This window comes from Eucalyptus grandis, chromosome 6 (assembly GCF_016545825.1).
Source record: "Eucalyptus grandis isolate ANBG69807.140 chromosome 6, ASM1654582v1, whole genome shotgun sequence".
NCBI lineage: Eukaryota > Viridiplantae > Streptophyta > Magnoliopsida > Myrtales > Myrtaceae > Eucalyptus > Eucalyptus grandis.
In genome coordinates this window covers 31,888,624-31,908,971 of record NC_052617.1, presented here as the reverse complement: position 1 = coordinate 31,908,971, position 20,348 = coordinate 31,888,624, and the positions used below count along the sequence as shown (strand labels likewise).

Genomic DNA, 20,348 nt, shown 5'->3' with positions numbered 1-20,348 from the left:
TATTATTTCAATCGTTTAGTTGACTAGCAAGTCCAATTGAGAAACCAGATTTTTTTTCCTACCTTGCAATGGAATTGTACGTAAGATGTGAACATTTTGGACCGGGCTCGAAATGGATAGATAGAAACCCGCCCGAAATGGGACCCAACAATTTGGGACCAAGTTCTCGAGCTTTCGAGTTTTTTTTATCTGCACCCGTAATTGGCCCAATTCAATCCAGGAATTGTTGCTTCGTTTGGCCGTGTTTGACTTTTCCTGCGTCAACGATCTCCTTTTTATCTTTCTTTCGTTTCTCGTACAATGACGACTCCCGACCCGTCTCCTCAATTTCTCTCTTCACGCCACTGCATTTCTTGCAAATTTACGAGCTTCCGGATTCTCTGAGGACCGGTCATGCCTCCATTCTTGTCGACCTGTAAGTCGGTGGGATCGATCGTGGTGCGCAAATATTGGAAGCGGCATGTGATTGAGCCTGCTTCAAGCTATCGGCAGCTTCACAGACCGTCTGATGCAAACGAGGACCTCCGGATTCTACGGGGGAGCTTGCATAGCGGTGATGCTGTGCAGAAGAGGTGGTTTCTGGGTTGTGGAGATGGCGAAGACGGAGGCGCTTTCTCTAAAGTCTATGAAGAGAGGCGTGTTCTGGGGTAATACTGATTATACGTTTGAACTTGTCCTTTTATGTTTGGTTTCTGTGCTTAAAAGTGTTACATTTCAATCAACGGGACTTTGGTCTGGGTGGGAATATTACTTGGTTGTTCTGATGCATAACCTTGTTTGTGCCTGCATACATGCTTTCACTGCTCTGTCTCTATCTCGGTGAAAGATTGTTACTCCCAATGGTTTGTTTGGAGAATGCAGCGATATAGGATGATGTTAAGCCAAACCTCATATTATTTGTGTGGCCAAACTCTGTGGTATTGAATTTATCTTTTTCTTTCCGTGTCGTTTGCATGCTTTACTATTTGAAATTTCATCAGTATTTATCTCTGACATCATGAATGGTCAATGTGTGAATCTGCGGGTGTTATTCATTTTCGCTCTCATAACTTCTCTCTCCCTGTTGTCATTGCTATAATGCGATACGTTTTTTTTTTAACAAAAAGAACAAATTTTGGTGTTTCCTCTGCTTTACAGGTATTCTCCAGTGCAGTTATTTGATGTTGTTGCAGCTGTTGATCTGTATCAAGATTTTGTTCCCTGGTGTTAGTGCTTGGAGATACTTCAGAGTTATCCTGATGGATCATTTGATGCCGAGCTTGAGATTGGTTTCAAATTTCTAATAGAAAGTTATGTTTCTCGTGTAGAGTTGAAAAGACCTCAGTACATAAAGGTAAAGATAAACTGACTCCCAGACTACTTCCTTGCGCAGAATCATGTTTCCTTGTGTTACTGCTTGGATGAATATACTTGGTCAACCTACTTCCCACTTCTTTTTGTTTCTCATTTGGTCATTCCTCTACCTTATCACTACAATAAAATTGGTGGAATCTGCTTTTCTTGTATTCTGAGTTCTATTGTCTAATCAAGCTATATTTCATTGTCAGTATCATGTAGGTGTTGAAAGCATTGTGCCTTTGTACAATTACATGAATTTGGACACGTAATATATTGTCCAACTCCCATTAGCTTGTATCTCTTCCCATTTAATCAGATTATATTATGTTCATTTTGACAAAGATCATGACTTTGTAATGTCTTAGGAGCCCTTTTAATTTGAAGTAATTTGATATCTTCTGGTTATTGAGTACTGGTAGGCATTTACTATGTATCTGCCACCAGTGTAGGCAATCATGTATTAGATACTCTCTCTCTCTCTGTGAACTTCAATCCCTCTGATGTTATTTTTCTTGTCACTTCCAGACTACAGTGTTGCAAAGCACCCTCTTTGACCATCTGATAAATATTTGGCAATACAATTCAGGACCAGTTCCAGGATCTTGCAACATTTACTTTTTGGTAGATTTCAAGTTCCAGTCACCACTCTGCCGACCAGTATAGTGCTCTCCTCTGTTAGTATTGATGATTAATTTACTTGTTTCTGTCTATGTGAACTTTGAAATATTCCTTTTTTTTTCCCACCAGACTTTCTGTTCTGTTTCTTTTGTTTGTGTTTTGCAAACTGAAACCTAGTGGAATAGCATGAGAGAAGATACATTGAATTGATTTATTTTTTTCAAAGACATAGTAAATGTTTATCAACTCGATTAGGTGAATCATACATGTTCTGCAACTCCTTTCTTTTGGTTGAGGCTTTTTCGTGTCATGATCCCGCTTTTGTTTTTTCACTTACACTTTTTTTTCTTTCTCTTGGTCAGTTAGGGGGATTGATTCACACATGGATTGTTAATATTTGTGATTAAATGGAAGGCTACATATTAGATAGCATTCTATTCACGTTCATTTTGTTGCTTGGGAACTTCTGTCCCCTTGGGAGGGCCTCTCAAGTCCTTCACCATGAGGGTGCTGTAGTATGATCTCTTGAGCTTGTCGTACTGGACAGTGTTGCCACTGATTTGTTTCGTCCATTGTTTAATATGCCCATCGGGTCCATTTGCTCTATGTATCATTCTCCTTCTGCATTGACAGAACTTATCTGGGGTTTTGTTTAGATTGTTGTATGTTCTAGCATTTCTCAAATCTCATCTCTGCGTGTATTTACTCTGATGTGGTCCTCATGACTGAAGAATGCATCTATAAATGATGGGTGCCATCGACTGTTAATGGGACCTTTATTTGGCTGGTTTCTTAAAGTCTCCATTGAACTGAAAATCATCTACCAGCATTTTGGATTGACAATAGCTTCCTTTTGGCAGGTTGCCTCCATGTTTTTCAGGGAAGTAGTCTCTAGACTTGTTGGTTCGCTCAGTGAACGCTGCTGTTTGATATATGGACTGGGGGTTCCCATTCAGGAAGATGCTTATGGGCAGAGGGCTCAAAAGTGTGGTTCCTGGTCTCGGCACATACTGCATAGGAAGGACGTTGGCGCATTATAAATTCTGGTGCAATAAATAAGCTAACCTTCATAGAGTTGTTTACCTTGCTGGTCTCTCATAGTCTGTTCATAAGTGTAATTGCGATTCCTTCTCTTTAGATTCTTTTGGACAGTAGTTGAGGAGCTGTTAGCTGCTCAATGTAGGCCTCACTCTGGCAGTGTTCCTAGCAAAACATCTTCGTACCACTTTTGCCATTGCTCTTCATTGATTGCTGTCGGGACTCCTACATGCTCAAGAAATAAGTATGACTTGATCCCTACTCTACTATGCTCTTTTCTTGGGTAGAAAAGGTGCAACCAACTTATAATCTCCCTGCATCGGATGAAATTTCCTACACAAGATTTAGTTCCCATATGGTGGTAATGTCTGGAGAGCTGATATAGGACTGTACTTCTTTCCTCAGAAAACCCTTCATATGCGTGAAACATTAATGGATTTCACACTTCAAATCCTTCTTAATAGACTCAATTAACTACAAGTGAGCCATCTGCAGACGTGCAAAGTCGTTCATTCTCCTTCCTCTGGGGGGTTGGGGGTGTACCGTACCCCCCTGTCAATGCAACCGGCAAATGCACTCGCTATAGTAAGGGAAAATATTGTAAATCTGATCTGATCACGATGCATTCATCATCAAATGTATGACAGGACAAATCTCGTACATGACTAGTAAAAAGTTTGTAGAATTTTTTGTCTTGTGATTGTGCCGTTTCAAGTTTAGGTCTTATTCAAACAGAAAAATTATTGAGTGGATTATATAAATAAATTTTTTACCATATTCAAATTAGACATCTTCTAGAAGAATGAATTCCTATGTGTCAATTTGTATATTAAAGTTTTAAGTAATCATACGTGTGCCAATCATAACAAAGGGTTACACTACATTCTTTTATCAAATTTACAAAGAAAATGATTTTGTTTACCACATAACGTCTATTGGCACTTGATTTCATTGCATTCCATTAAATTTAGGGATTGGATTCAATGATACCGATGAAATTCTATCATAACCAAGAGTATTGTTGCCTTATATTTCTGTATTCACTAGTCTCACTATGCTACCCTGTAGTTAAAAGCTAATATCATCATGCTTTTAGGATTATCAACACCCTTGCATAAAAAAAAATGAGCTTTCACGAGGTCGTTGACATTCTGAATTCTCACCCCCCTTCTCCCCAAAAAAACCAAATTAGAGTGTCAAATCGGGGTGAAACAAAAGGAGGCCCAATTACAGACCCACCAAGGCCTACCACGGTCGGCCCCATGATAAGGAATCGGCCCATTGATGGAAGGAGGCTGGCTCGTTTCTCTCGGCCGAGGGATTCATGTATGTTTTGGAAGGGATTCTTCACTTGCCTCCTGCCATGGTTACTCGATTCCAGCTAAGGCTAAAATTCAAGACCAATAAGGTCGTTGATTGGGCTGCTCAACTGGAAGGAAGTCCAAAAGCGCAGTCGCTCGGAAACGACCACTACGTGATCGTTCTTGGTTGGAACACGCCGGAATTTTGAAAAGATCTCTAACATACCAATACCTGGTTCCTCAATCGGAGCAAAGCGCGGGCACCTGAGGCTCAGAGCTTCACCTTTTTTTTCCTGTTGTGCGAATGGTTTAGTAGTCCGAAAGTTAGGTATACATAATTTGCTTGGCTTTCGAGTTTAGTAAGGCTTTCTTATCATTTTGCCGGGTCAAAGTGCCTCTGAAGACTCATGAAATTCGTAGTAATCAAGTGCGATTAGTATTTAATCCAACCTCAGGGTAGAGCTAGAGAAGAAGTAACCGCTTAGACATAGTCCCGATTCAATTTGTGTGCTTAACCGTCTGCCAGCTAAAGTACTAATTCAATCGCTTTTTTGCACATTAATATTGATCGTGTTAACCCGTACTTGTTGTAGTGACTTCGAGGGGGCTTAACCCTTGGTTCTGGTTTGGATGGAATATTTATGGAATCCCATGATTGTCAATCTCAAAGATTTGATTACTAATATCAAAATATGCTCTTCTGCACAGACCGGTTCCCCAGCCTGGTTAGCGGAGGTCTCATGCTCACTTCTCTTTGTGTTTTACTTCATGTATATAAGCGTTTAGGATATTTTCACGTGCTATTTTCACTTGTTATTTTCACGTCTTTCTATGATCCGTTTTGTCGTTGTTTGGAGTACAAAGTTTCAAGGCGGCGGGTTTCGATTTGAAGTCCATCTCGCAGTTTGAGTTCTTGCTCGAATGACTCGAAGGACTGCTCAAAATCCAACTCTTCTTTCGACTCCAACATACAAAAGGAATCGGATTTGAAGAGGGCGATCACAAAATTCAATTCAAATTTTTGTTTACATAGCCAGACTTTCCTGCACTCTAAAGAAATTTTAACAGATATTACAGAAAGGTATATATATATATATATATATATATATATATATATATATATATATATATATATATATATATATATATATAATGAGGAATGACAATAGACTATTAGTTTCTAATGAAAGTACATGATTGATTCTCTTTTCTGCCACACATTTTTACATGTATGTTTGCACTAGCATAAACAAAGCTAAATATTTAGGATGAGATAGAAAAAGAAATTATCACGTCACCTGCAGTAGTTCATTTTGTTCATGTAAACCCAATGCACAGAGTTTTCGCCAAATATTTTGCAGTTGACTTGCAATACCATTGATGCTCAATCGTTTTCCAGGCACTTCATTGGAGCAAGCTACTCCAATTTTATATACCATAACCAAACATTCTTGAAATATGATATCACTTTCGGAAAGCCAATAATGAGGACTATTGGGGTCGAAATGACTCTCCCTTTCTAGAAGCAGAATGTGATATGTAATTTCCAATGCTTCTTTAGGCAAAGCTACTGCGACAAAACTATGCAGAGTGAAATTGTCTCCGAATCTATCGTCGGTGGGACTCAATCCTGTGAACATCTCTAGTAAGAGGATTTCGTAATTGTAGATGTCTCCTTCTCTCGAGACCTTGCATCCCATTGCATATTCTACCGTGCATTTAGATCATAGTGCAAATGAAATTGGAAGAGCCAATCATTAAAAAGAATTTGGAGCTCATACCATTAGAATAGAAAGTGGAGAGATTACCTGGTGGAGCGCAACCAATTGTCCCTCTTAAACCCATAGAGCTCATTTGATTAGCTACGGTATCAAGAGACAATTCAGGAATGAACTTCACCAATCCAAAGTTGCCCACATGAGTGACCATTTGAGCATCTAAGAGTACATTACTCGGTTTTAAATCACAATGAATGATGGGAATGTGGCATTGGTGATGAAGATAATCCAATGCAAAAGCAACATCGATAGCAATACTTATCCTTTGAATGAAATTCACTTTTTTCAGAGGCTTATTTCCATGAGATGGCATTGCTTTTTGGTGTAACCACTATTCCAGGCTTCCATTATCCATGAAATCATATACTATCGCCTTAAAATCATTTCTTTCATAATCAACACTTGAGCAAACTGTCAGTATCTTTAAAAGATTTCGATGTCTGATATTCTTTAATACTTCACACCCAACTACGAAACTCTTCAGAGCACCGCGACCAACTAAATGAAGCACCTTCATTGCAACGGTAGTCCTATTGTCCTCAAGTATCCCCTTGTAAACAGAACCAAAACTTCCAACACCGACCATATTGGTTGAAGAAAAACCATTGGTTGCTTTTAGGAGCGTTCCATAAGATATGTTTGGACATAAGACAACCATAGAACTAAAAGCTGGCTCTTGTACTTGCCTCTTCCGCCAAGAGAGATATAGAATAGCAAGAACAAACGCAATTCCAAGAAGGCCACAAATAACAACAGTAGACAATCTCAATACATTGACTTTTCTACTCTTGGAGTTACTAGAGATGCATTTAGGAAGCTGAAATTCTAGCAGTCCACCACAAAGCTTAGCATTCCCAATAATAGGTGTAGATGTAGCATTCTCAAAGACTCCTTCACATGGCAACATGCCCTTGAAATTATTGTAAGACAAATTCAAAACTTTCAAAGAACGAAATGTCTCCAAGAATTGTGGAATCTCCCTGGAAAAATTGTTGTGTGAAAGATCTAGTTCTTCAATGCCTCTTAATGATCTCATCGACTGAGGAATGGACCTGTGGAAGGAATTTCCCCCCATCATCAATGATACTAATGCAACACAATCACCTAAACTATTTGGAATTTCACCTCCTAACATATTTTTTGAGATGCTTAATGCGGTCAAAAATCTCAAGTTGCCTACTTCCATGGGTAGAGCTCCGATCAAGCGATTATGAGACAAGTCCATAAGGATTATTTGTGATGATTTACTCATAATTTGTGGGGGTATGGTACCATTGAGATTGTTCCTAGAAAGATCGAGCTTGTTCAAAAAGTAGTAGTTAGATAGTTCAGAAGGGATCTGATCCTGAAAGTTGTTCCCACTCAAATTTAGTGCAGCCAACTTAGTTAGATTTCCTAGAGAAGATAGGATTGTCCCTCCTAGGTAATTAACACTTAAATCCACTAACGACACATTTTGTAGAATTCCCCAAATTTAAGGGGAGAACACCTGAAAACTTATTTCCGTACATAATCAATACTTTAAGGTTCACAAGGTGTTCAATCTGTCTAGGAATTTCTCCATATATTATATTCTGACTCACATCAAATGTTGTGAGGGTGGTGGATAAATTGCCTATGCATTTCGGTAGCAATCCGCTGAAATTGTTGCGAGAAATTAACAATATACGTAACTTCATGGCGTTTGTCAATGAGCAAACAAAGTTCAAATCTTTGGGTTTTCCATGCCCAAGATGATTTTCGAAATTGTTGAACACTTGAAGCTCATGCAGATTTTCGAAAGAAGGCATTTCCCCTGAAAGTTTGTTCCTTGCAAGTTGAAGAAATTCTAGCTTTGTGCAATTTGATATTGACGGAGGAGCTTGTCCCTCAAAGAGGTTCATAGCAAAGCTAAAATACTGAAGATTTGGAAGTGTAAAGCATATATATGCCGGAAGACTCCCTTGAATATGGTTGACTCCTACATCGAAGTCAGATAAAGAAGAGAGATTTAGAACCTCAGTAAGAATTGGACCGGACAGTTTGTTTTGTGCCACCATAAATAATTGTAATTTCGACAGGTGGCCTAGGGTTGGAGGAATGCTCCCACCCAAGTTATTTAGGGAAAAAACAAGCCTCTCTAGTGAAGATAAATTCCCAAGGGAGGAAGGTACACTCCCAATTAGATTATTTACATGCAAATAAAACAATTGTAGATTTGATAATGAACCAACTTGTGTAGGAATTTTTCCGAATAATTGGTTGAATGCAAGAGTGAGGCTGACAAGATTAAAGCAAGCTGCTATGTTTTTAGGAATCTCACCAACCAATGAATTATTCTCCAGCCATAAGATTTGTAGGCGGCTCAATTGGCTGATTTGCGGAGGGATTTCGTGATTGAGACTGTTGTTCCCGAGCTGCAATTCTCTCTAGAAGCTGAGGTTCCCAATATGAGGAGAGATCGACCCAGAGAGTTTCTGTGAATACAAGTCCAATACCGTGACTCTTTGGTGCCTACGACCACACTTAACTCCATACCATTGGCAAAATCCCATGCTATTATTCCACAAGCTGAGCACGCTGAGAGGATTCTCAGTTATTCCGGCCTTAAATGCAAGTAGAGAGAGTTTGTCAGTTTCATTTGTGGTAGAGGAGACATGGGCAAAGCACAACACAAGCACGATGCCAACGAGGGAGTGGCATGATGGAAACTCTACAAAGCTAATGCTTCGAGGCTCCATAACTTGACAATTGAGAAGAAATAAACGAAATGGGTACGTGCTAACTCAACTGGACGTGAAGAGATTTATAAGGAGGTGGCTGTTTTTGAGGCGGTAGCCAGCGAGAGCGGCCTATCAACCGTCATATTGCGGATGCCAATGATCATTGTGTGAATCGCACTCATTATGTCCACGTGGAAGACGCATGCCTCCGAAACAAACATGACGTTAGTTCGTAACAGGAGGTCTTGTAGTTCATGGGGAAAAGTACCAAAATGGTCCTAAACCTTTTATATTAGTACCAATTCAGTCATAAACTTTTTAATTAGACTAATTTAGTCCTAAACCTTTTTACATTGGTACAAATTCAGTCCATCCAACTAATTTAAGCCAGAAATTGTTGACGTGGCCGCCGGTGGTCTTATGTGGCGCCACGTGGATAAATTTTATAATTTTTTTTATATATTTTTCAGATTTTAATTTTTTTCTTTTTTTCTCTTTTTTTTTCCTTTTTTTCTCTCTTTTTTTTTTTTTTTTTTTCCTTTGTTCCTTACCCTTGGCCGACGAATCGCCGGCCGGCCAACCATTGCCAGCCACAAGTTGGTCGGGCGAGGGGCCTTGCGCCATCGCCGGCCACAAGTGAGGGCAACGGCCCCCGCCCAGATCCAGGCAAGGGTTGAAACCCTCGCCCGTTGGCCGGCGAGGGCATGGCAGCCCTCGCTTGTGGCGGGCGAGGGTGCGGCGGCCCTCGCCCAGATCCAGGCGAGTCGCGTTTGCCGCATCTGGAGCTCCGTCGCCTCCGATCGCGACATGGTCACCCGAGCCTTCGCGGCCCCTGGAGGTTGAAGGAGGTGGTCGGCGTCCCGAGCTCAGGTAGCTTCTAGAGGGATAACGGCGTGGGGAAGTTTGCGATCTCACATCGGATTAAGCGCGGCGATAGCGTCGCAAGCCTCGCTTAGACGGGCGAGGCTGCCGTGGCCCTTGTCTAGATGCTGGGTGAGGGCCGCCACACCCTCGACCTCCACGAGCGAGGGTTGCCACGCCCTTGCCAGCCAACGGGCGAGGGTTTCAGCCCTCACCTGGATCTGGGCGGGGGCCGTCGCCCTCGCTTGTGGCCGGCGAGGACGCGGAGGCCCTCGCCAGTGGCTGGCAACGGTGCGGGGCCCCTTGCCTCGACCAGCTTGTGGCCGGCGATGGTTGGCTGGCCGGCGACCTCGCCGGCCAAGGGTAAGGAACAAAAAAAAAAAAAAAAAAAGAGAAGAAAAAAGGAAAAAAAAAAAAGATTTTTTTGAAATTTGAAAAATATAAAAAAAATTTATAAAATTTGTTCACGTGGCGCCACATAAGATCGCCGGCGGCGATGTCAGCAATTTCCGGCTTAAATTAGCCGGATGGACTGAATTGGTACAAATGTAAAAATGTTTATGACTAAATTGGTCCAATTAAAAAGTTTATGACTGAATTGGTACCGATGCAAAAGGTTTAGGATTATTTTGGTACTTTTCCCGTAGTTCATGTCCTATCTCATAAGCATAAGAAGTTTAAAACGTTGTATTCTTGAATCTAGTTCTTCATATAACTGGTTATGATGAAGTCACGAACAAATTTAAAAGGGGCAAAATGACAAGGGGAAGGGGCCTGGACGGGCGACGCCTTGGGCTCATTTTATACAAGTTTAGTGAAAAAGCGGATATGAAAAGGAGTGACAATGATTCCTTAACCAAAAGAGGAGTAATCATTCATGGAATGAGAAGGTATCAGCCATTGATCATTGCCCCGTTGACTCCGCAAAAGGATTTGTAGTGCTCATTGCGTAAAATTGCAACAACTTGTTTCCATTCATCCCCGTTCTTTTTTCCATGTAAGCACGTTGACAACGGGTACTCAGTTTGAGAAAATGGACATTGCACAGCTGATACTCTCATCTGATCAATAAATAGTTCACCTGAAGGTGGAAAGATGTTGCTTCGAAACAATATGGCCTGAAGAGAAACAGAATGCAAAACGTATATCTCGATGAAGTCGAGCAACTTCAATAGTGGTCGAGATGTTGGCATACACAGCACAGGTCCTATGGCTTGTGTCTATACGAGTCTGTGTATTATGGGATGGATGATGGACGGCATCTGGATGGCTTTCCAAGCTGTTGACCTGAAGTCTCTCCCCACTTTGGAAAAAAGAGCCTTAATGTCCCCCCACTTTGGAAAATAAACTGGAAGATTGATGATCAATCGTGATTTCTAGGATGGATGATGGACACATTCATATGGCTTTCTAGCTGTTGACTTGACGTCAATTGATGCCCGCAGAGTCCTAAAGTCTCCCATTATAGCAAAGAAACGAAAACTGATGGTCAAGGAAAAAAGAGCCTTAAAGTCCCTCCACTTTGGAAAATAAACCGGAAGACTAATGATCAATCGTGATTTCAGGGATGGATGATGGACACATTCAGATGGCTTTCTAGCTGTTGAGTTGACGTCAATTGATGCCCACAGAGTCCTAAAGTCCCCCATTATAGCAAAGAAACGAAGATTGATGGTCAAGGAAAAAAGAGCCTTAAAGTCCCCCCACTTTGGAAAATAAACTGGAAGACTGATGATCAATCGTGATTTCATGGATGGATGATGGACACATTTAGATGGCCTTCTAGCTGTTGAGTTGACGTCAACTGATGCCCACAGAGTCTTAAAGTCCCCCATTATAGCAAAGAAACGAAGACTGATGGTCAAGCGGGATTGATGAATGGGTCATCATCATTAACGACTATCATTTGATTGACAACAGCTTCATTAGTTCGAATCATCTCACAGTTTATTGGATAAACTTGGTCATCAGTTAGAGACAACGTTGTAAGGCAAGTATGCATATATCACTTATAACCGGTTATATTTCAAGGTGGGTAGTAACTTTCTAAGAGGAAAATTGACTTCCAACCTATTTATAGTTGATAGTTGATAATTTCTCCACGTGATATTTAATTTTTTTATGAAAATTAGTTGAGTGATTATATTAAGTGGCAAACTCAAAGTGCTGCTCTGGCCCAAAAAAATTATATTAAGTCGGTCTATCAAATGGTCACTCTTCAACATAGTAAAACAATGCCCATGCATGCCCTCTAACCTTATAACACTTAATCTTCAAAATAAAATAAATATGACATCAGATGTCGACTGCGATTATCCACTTTATGTCCTAAGAAGAAGAAGCCCAACAATTAGGTCAAAACCTTTTTGTAAGCTATTTTCTGAATTTTAGGATTTTTGAAATATTTTTAACCGCTGATTTTTAAATTTTTTAAAAGGAAATTAAAAAATGCAAATAATATAATGATAATATTTTATTCTGAAAATTGGGACTCGGGTTGGGCCTTAGGGGCCGTTCCGAACATGGGCTGCCATTGGTCACATGAATTTGGGCTCACAACACAAATCGGTCCTCTTGTATCAAGCCCTCTCAAATCCTCTAGCCCACTCACATTAAACCTGTTAAACCTATTAAACCTACCTCGCTGCCTCCGAGGATTGCCCAGTTTTGACCTTATACTACAATGGTTTTTTTGTAATGATGGGTCTTTTTATTTATTCTTTTATTGATTTTTTTAAATAATTTATTTATCAAATAGAAGATATCGTGTTATATAACTTCCTTTATTATCCTCTACCATTATTTATTTACTGAATATATACTATCATGATATAGAGACATTTTAAATTGATTGTCTTCTTCAATAAACTATTAGATTTAATGACTATTATACTATTAATTTTCTAATTTTCGTTTATATGTAGAATATGTGCTATCCATCTAATTCAGATCAATTTAAATCATTTGTTTGTTAAATATTGGTTATCGTGACATGTTATACTTTTTCAGCTCTTAGTGAGCGTCTTATTTGGTATAGATTTGGCACATATTTATATCATTATATGCTATCATGCTATACAAATTTTTGTAATCAATTCTTTAATATAACTTACATATGAAATACGACAAATTATTCCACCATGACGAGTATTTATATCACTTTTCAATCATAATGGCCATCATTTATTATATAATTTGTCATACTTATTTTTGGTATATATGTAGTCATGTAATAACATATACCTTTTGTCCTTCTATGATGGTATTAAAATATTAATAGATTCGTAAATCATGTTGTGTAATTCTTTTCTGGTGATGAATTTTTGTTATCGATCTTTTGATGTTATTCGTTTGTCAATTGTGAGATGCGCACTTTCAAAACGTCATCTTAAACTTTTAAACATATAACATATAGTTAATTCAAGATAACACATAATTAAATAAACATTTACTAACAAAGTATGCATAATTTTGTTATTTTTTATTCATCGCTTAGAGATTTTTTAATCAAATTATGCACAAGAGTTTGAGATTTGTTAAAGCGACCATCATTTGATAAATTACAAGGTAAGCTCTCAAGTGAGTGTGTCACGTGCCTTAATCTCAGGTGAGCTTTACCCACTTTTTTCTATCATCATCAAAGTCAATCACCATTGAACTCAATTGACTAATGTCACATGGAATTCATTTATATGCACAACCAACGCACCTTCACCTATCTTTAAGCGAAACAAACGCCATATCAAAATGTTAAACGTCACATAACAAGACAATGTCTCCCAAATAACACCTAACTCTTGTCTATCTTGCAATTCCTAATTAGCTCACTTTGTTGGCTCTGCATTTTCCCCAGATAAGGGTAAGCATATAAAATTCTCAATCTACATGGTCTTGAAATTGAAATTTTTCCCATAAAATTTGTCGATTTTCACTTTTTCTCTTTCTATCGCCATCAATTCACTTTAAATCAATCATGCCTAGATTTAATACCATTTGTTGCAAAAAACAAGCAATCGAACACGATAATAATAGAAAAAGAAAATAAATCGGACACTAGATTTACATGATTTAATCGATGTGATATACTCAACAGGGAGAACAACACAAAGCTTCATGATATATTAAGCAATACGGCAGAGAATATAACTACAATCGAGTCATTCACACTGTTAGCGTTTCCAAACCTTAGTTACTCCCAATAATCTCAGTGTTTAGCTTCACACAATCACTCGGAAATAATCATCAACATCACAAAGAATTTAAGTATTTTCAAATTGCTTTAATGGGGTAATATCCGAAAAAGCCGCCACTAACTTCTGCTCGTAAGGCACAAAAACCCACTCCACAATGTAAGGCATAAAGACCCACTCCACAACATTCACCATCTGACGAAAGAGGAATGATTCTTGTATGAATCATGCAAAAACCTTGGTCAAAGTCATATCCAAATATCATAATTTAAGTCCTCTTCTCACGCTCAAAATCCAACACCACTTTCAACTCCAATATGCAAAAGGATTCGGATTCGAAGAAGGCAGCATAAAATCCAATTCTGACTTTCTTTATACAGCCAGACTTCTCCGCACTTCGATTCAGGTTGACTTTCGTTCATGTTCTCAAACTCTAAACAAATTTTAACTACTATTACTAAAAGGTCTCTACGCTGTGAGACATGCTAGCTTGATATAATATAATATAATATAATATATGTTATAAATATATATAAGTAGACATACACAAAATGAGGAATGACAATCGACTATTAGCTTCTTCTTGATTCTCTATTTTGATACACATTTTACATGCAAGTTGGCGCTAGCATAGGCAAAGCTAAATATTTAAGACAAGAGAGATTAAGAAATTATCATATCACCCGCGATAACTCGTCTTGTTCATGGAAACCCAATGCAAAGAGTTTTTGCCTAATCCTTTGCAGTTGACTTGCGACACTATTGGTGCTCATCCGTCTTCCCGGCACTTCATTGGAACAAGCTACTCCAATATTATACACTGTAACCAAACACTCTTGAAAGATGCTTTTGCTTTCAGAAAGCCAATGCTGAGGACCATTAGGGCCGAAATGACTCTCGCTTTCTAGAAGTAGAATGTGATCTGTAATTTCCAATGCTTGTTCAGGCAAAGCTGATGCAACGAAATTATGGAGAGTCAAATTATCTCCAAATCTATCATTGGTGGGACTCAATCCTGTGAACATCTCCAGTAAGAGCATGCCGTAACTATAGACATCGCCTTCTCTTGAGACCTTGCATCCCATTGCATATTCTGCCACTCATTTAGATCATATAGTAGATGAAATTAGTAACACCGATCATAGAAAAGAGTGTAGAGCTTAGATCATTAGAATAGAAAGTGAAGAGATTACCTGGTGGAGCATAACCAATTGTCCCTCTTAGACCCACAGAGCTCATTTGATTAGCTACAGTATCAAGGGATGATCCAAGTAGGAACTTTGCCAATCCAAAGTCGCCTACATGTGCGACCATTTGAGCATCTAAGAGGACATTGCTTGGCTTTAGATCACAATGAATGATGGGGATGTGGCATTGGTGATGAAGATAATCTAGTGCAAAAGCAACATCAATGGCAATATTTATCCTTTGAATGAAATTCACTTTCTTTGGAGGCTCATTTACATGAGATGATGTTGCTTTTGAGTGTAACCACTGTTGCAGGCTTCCATTATCCATGAAGTCATATATTATGGCCTTAAAATCATTTCCTTGATAATCAGTACTCGAGCAAACCGTTAGTATCTTCAAAAGATTTCGATGTCTGATGTTCTTTAGTACCTCGCACTCAATTATGAAGCTCTTCAGGGCATCACGACCCACTAAATGGAGCACCTTCACTGCAACGGCAGTCCCATTGTCCTCAAGTACCCCTTTGTAAACGGAACCAAAGCTTCCAACACCAACCAAGTTGGTTGAAGAAAAACCTTGGGTTGCTTTTAGGAGTGCTCCATAAGATACGTGCGGACATAAAACGTCCATAGAACTTGAAACTGGTTTTGGTACTTGCATCTTCCACCAAGAGAGATAAAGAATAGCAAGAATCAGAGCAATTCCGAGAAGGCCGCAAATAACAAGAGCAAACAATCTCAATACATGGACTTTCCTACTCTTGGAGCTACTGGAGATGCATTTAGGAAGCTGAAATTCTAGCAATCCACCACATAGCTTAGCATTCCCGATAATAGAGGCAGAGGTAGCATTCTCAAAGACTCCTTCATGTGGCAGCATACCTTGAAAATTATTGTAAGATAAATTCAGAACTTTCAAAGAACGAAGTGCCTTCAAGAACTGTGGAATCTCCCCGGAAAAATTGTTGTGTGAAAGATCCAGTTCTTCAATGCCTCTTAACAATCTCATTGATTGAGGAATGGACCCATGGAAGAGATTTCCCCCCATCCTCAATGATACCAATGCAACGCAATCACCTAAACTATTTGGAATTTCACCTCCTAACATATTTTCGGAGATGTTTAATGTGGTCAAAAACCTCAAGTTGCCTACTTCCATGGGTAAAAGTCCCGTTAGATGGTTATGAGACAAATCCAAGAGAATGGTCAGTGATGAAATACCCATAATTTGTGGGGGTATGGTACCACTGAGATTGTTATTGGAAAGATCAAGTCCGTTCAAAAAGTCGCAGTTAGAAGATAGTTCTGAAGGGATTTGACCTTGAAAGTTGTTCCAAGCCAAATATAGTAGAGTCAACTTGGTTAGGTTTCCTAGAGAAGATGGGATTCTCCCTTCTAGGTAGTTATCACTTAACTCCAATAACGATAAATTTTGTAAATTCCCCATATTCGATGGAAGAACACCTGACAACTTATTTTTGTACATAATCAATACTTCAAGGTTCACAAAATTTTCAATCCGTCTAGGAAATTCTCCAAATATTAGATTCTCAGACACATCAAATATTCTGAGGGTGGTGGATAAATTACCTATGCATTTAGGCAGAACTCCACCGAAACTGTTGCTAGCAATATGCAATGCCTTTAACTTTGTGGCATTTGTTAGTGAGCAAACAAAGTTCAAGTCTTCGGGTTTTCCATGCCCGAGTTGATTATCGAAACTGGCGAACCATTGAAGCTTTTGCAGATTTTCCAAAGAAGGCACTTCACCTGAAAGTTTGTTCTCTCCAAGTTGAAGTGCCACTAACTTTGTGCAATTTGATATTGACGAAGGAATCTGTCCCTCAAATAGGTTCATGCCGATGCTAAACAACCGAAGATTTGGAAGTGTGAAGCCTATGTTTGTAGGAAGACTCCCTTGGATTTGGTTGACTCCTAGATCGATCATAGATAAAGAAGAGAGATTCAAAAGTCCAAATGGAATTGGACCAGACAGTTTGTTTCCTCCCACATAAAAGTATTGTAATTTTGACAACTGGCTAAAGACCGAAGGAATATTCCCACCCAAGTTATTTCGCGTAAAAATAAGCCCCTTTAGTGAAGACAAGTTCCCAATGGAGGAAGGCACACTCCCGGTTAGATTATTTGCATACAAAGAAAAATTTCGTAGATTTGATAATAAACCGACTTGTGAAGGAATTTTGCCAGTTAGTTGGTTGCATTCAAGAACGAGGCTGACAAGGTCAGAGCAAGCTGTTATGTTTTCGGGAATCTCACCAACCAATGAATTGGACTCCAGTCGTAGGACTCGTAGGTGGCTCAACCGGCTGATTTGCGGAGGGATTTCATGATCGAAATTGTTGTCTACGAGCCACAATTCTCTCAAGAAGCTGAGGTTCCCGATATGAGGAGAGATCAACCCAGAGAGTTTCTGCGAACGCAAGTCCAATACTATGACCCTTTGGTGCTTGCGACCGCACATGACACCATTCCACTGGCAGAACCCCATGCTACCATTCCACGAGCTGAGTACGCCAAGAGGATCCTCGGTTATTCCAGCCTTAAACGCGAGCAAAGAGAGTTTGTCGGTTTCATTTGTGGTAGAGGAGACTTGGGTTATGCACAATGCAAGAACGATGCCAATGAGGAAGTGGCATGATTGAAACTCTGCAAAGCTAATGCTTCGAGGTTCCATAACTTGAAAACCGAGAAGAAACAAAAGAAGTTTGTATGGGCTATCTAACTGGACTTGAAGGGATTTATAAATTATAAGAAGGTGGCGTTTAGGAGGGCGGCAGCCAGTGAAAGAGTCATGTCAACCATCAATCACAGACTTGTTGACTTCCTAGAGTGTGGCTACTAATGCTCATTATTAGAAACACGCATGACTGTTAGTTCCTACCAGGATGTTGGGTAATTCGTGTCCTATCTTGTAAGCATTACAAGTTTTAAGCATTGTATTCTTGTATCCAGTTTTTTGAAAAATAGACAATGCACAGCTATTAATCTCGTCTAATCAATAAATAGTTGACCCGAAGGTCCAAAGAAGTTGCTCTGAAACAATGTGTCCGTGGAGATGAAGAGAAACATAATTCAAAACGTATATCTCAAAGAAGTCGAGCAACTTCACTAGTGGTCGAGATGTTGGCATACACTGCATAGGTCCTCTAGCTTTTGTCTATACGAGTCCGTGTATTAAGGGATGGATGATGGATACATTCAAATGGCTTTCTAGCTGTTGACTTGATGTCAACCAATGCCCATCGAGTCCTAAAGTCTCCCACTTGGAAAAGAAACTGGAAGACTAATGATGAACCGTGATTTTAGGGATGGATGATGGACACATTCAGATGGCTTTCCAGATGTTGACTTGACGTCAATCGATGCCCATAGAGTCCTAAAGTCCCCCATTATAGAAAAGAAATGAAGACTGATGGTCGAGCGGGATTGATGAGCGGGTCGTCGTCATTAACGGCTATCTCTTGACTAACAATAACTTCATCAGTCAGAATCATCACGCAGTTGATTGATAAACCTGTTAGAGACGACATTTTAAGGCACGTATGCTTGTATTGGTTATAACTAGTTATATTTCAACGTGGATGGTAACTTTCTTAGAGGAAAATTGACTTCTGACCTATTTATAGTTGATAATTTCTCCACGCAATGATTAAATTTATATGAAAATTAGTTGAGTAATTATATTAAGTGGTGGACTCAAAGTGCTGCTAAAAAAGCTTTATACTAACTCAGTCTATCAAAATAGTAACTCTTCAACATAGTTCTTAGTGATCACTCATCTCACATGTGAAGGGGGAGGTGGGGGGTTTGAATCTTTACCTTTTTCAGGAGGATTGAAGTGGGGACAATTTAATTTCAGGTGTATGTTTCGATTCTCACATCTTGCAAGAAAACAGAAAAAAAAGTTTGAGAGTGAAGGTTAGAGTAGGAGTAGAGTAGGATTGATAAATAAATTTTAAAAAAACGTTAATAGTGCCCATACGCGCCCTATAACCTGATAACACTTACTCTTCAAAATAAAATAAATACGACATTATAAAATAAATACGACATTATGATTATCCACTTTATTCCCTAATTTATTCAACATTTTCCGGACAATATAAAACTTTAATAGTATTCACGCCCTTAACCATTATAACACATCTAGCTTAGTTTTTTTTTTTTTTTTTTATAAGTTTGGTCGGTTACCCCTACTATGTTCAGCTGTAAGAATTCTCGTTCATTTAAAAAAAGAAAAGAAAAGAAAAGAAAAAGAAAAGAAAAGAAACTAACATACAGGAAAATGTACTGACAAAAATTACATAACTGAATTTTCATTTAAGTGACCTCACAACATTAGATCCTACACAAATGAGTTTTAACTATATGTCATATTAAATGATTTGTTTCATTTTCATAAAAAAAAAAAAAACCCAATAATTTTGTTCACACACAAAAAAACATGTCTGTTGTCCCGAAAATAGGGCAAAAACAAAGCATAGAATCTATGAAAAGATATTATTCCGCCTTTGCAAAATTATCTCTATAATATTAAGCCAAAACCTTTATTTGACTCGCTCTTTTTCTTCCTATTATACCCCAAATTCCAAGTCTGCACTATCCTTTGCTCGGGTAACATTTTGCTTGGAAGTGACTCAAACATTGATTGATTCACATTCTGAGCCAGAGTTATCTTAGTTTCATATATCTTTTGAAGAATCAAATCATGTGTTATAAAACTGATCAGATCTTTGCAATTATATCAAAACACAAGAAGATGAAATAAGTAGAGAAAATAAAAGGAGGAAGAATAAAATACACTAGAGATTTACATGGTTCAATTTGAGTGTCGATACTTACATTCATGAGGAGAACCAATCTCAAAATAATCCACTGATAAATCAAGAATGCACGATTGTAATGGTTCGTGCACTCTGAGCGTTTTCCAGCCCTATATTACATGCAAAACCCACAGATTTTTAGCCTCATGTAAACACTCAATAATTTGCGCAGAACTCGGGCGTTTAAAACTCTCTCCTGTACGAACAAACTGAGAGAGGCTCTTCTGAAAGAGAACAAAATAAAAAATGGGACTCTTTCTTTTGTTTTGTTGATTTCTTTGGCTGTGCCTTTCATGTCTTCTCCCATTGCCCTTTACAGCGCAATGGGAGGGCAATGGGAGAATGTCACCATCATACTTTCATTTAATGCAGTTGCTGCGCGTGAATCACCGCCAGTTAAAATTGATGCATGGAAAGTCTCCTACGCAGCTAAAGAAAGTCACAAAGATAAAAGAGTGGGGATTTTGGGTTTCAAATATGTTTTTTAT

The 20,348-nt window shown here is 38.9% G+C and overlaps 2 protein-coding genes across 2 annotated transcripts; one reads left to right on the top strand and one right to left on the bottom strand.

Moving 5' to 3' along the window:
• Positions 1–294: 294 nt before the first annotated feature.
• LOC104449324 (coenzyme Q-binding protein COQ10 homolog, mitochondrial) lies at positions 295–3,255 on the top strand. Its single transcript, XM_039315154.1, is given in 4 exon segments — positions 295–647; positions 1,138–1,333; positions 1,864–1,995; positions 2,817–3,255. Coding segments are annotated over 4 exon segments (762 nt in total). The 5' UTR covers positions 295–393; the 3' UTR covers positions 2,997–3,255.
• An 11,136-nt stretch (positions 3,256–14,391) lies between these two features.
• Positions 14,392–17,719, bottom strand: LOC104451854 (probable LRR receptor-like serine/threonine-protein kinase At3g47570). Its single transcript, XM_018876690.2, has 2 exons — positions 15,020–17,719; positions 14,392–14,919 (listed from the first exon to the last, which is right to left on the bottom strand). The coding sequence occupies exons 1-2, from the start codon at positions 17,709–17,711 to the stop codon at positions 14,501–14,503; spliced, it is 3,111 nt and encodes a 1,036-aa protein (XP_018732235.2). The 5' UTR covers positions 17,712–17,719; the 3' UTR covers positions 14,392–14,500.
• Between the last annotated feature and the right edge of the window lie 2,629 nt (positions 17,720–20,348).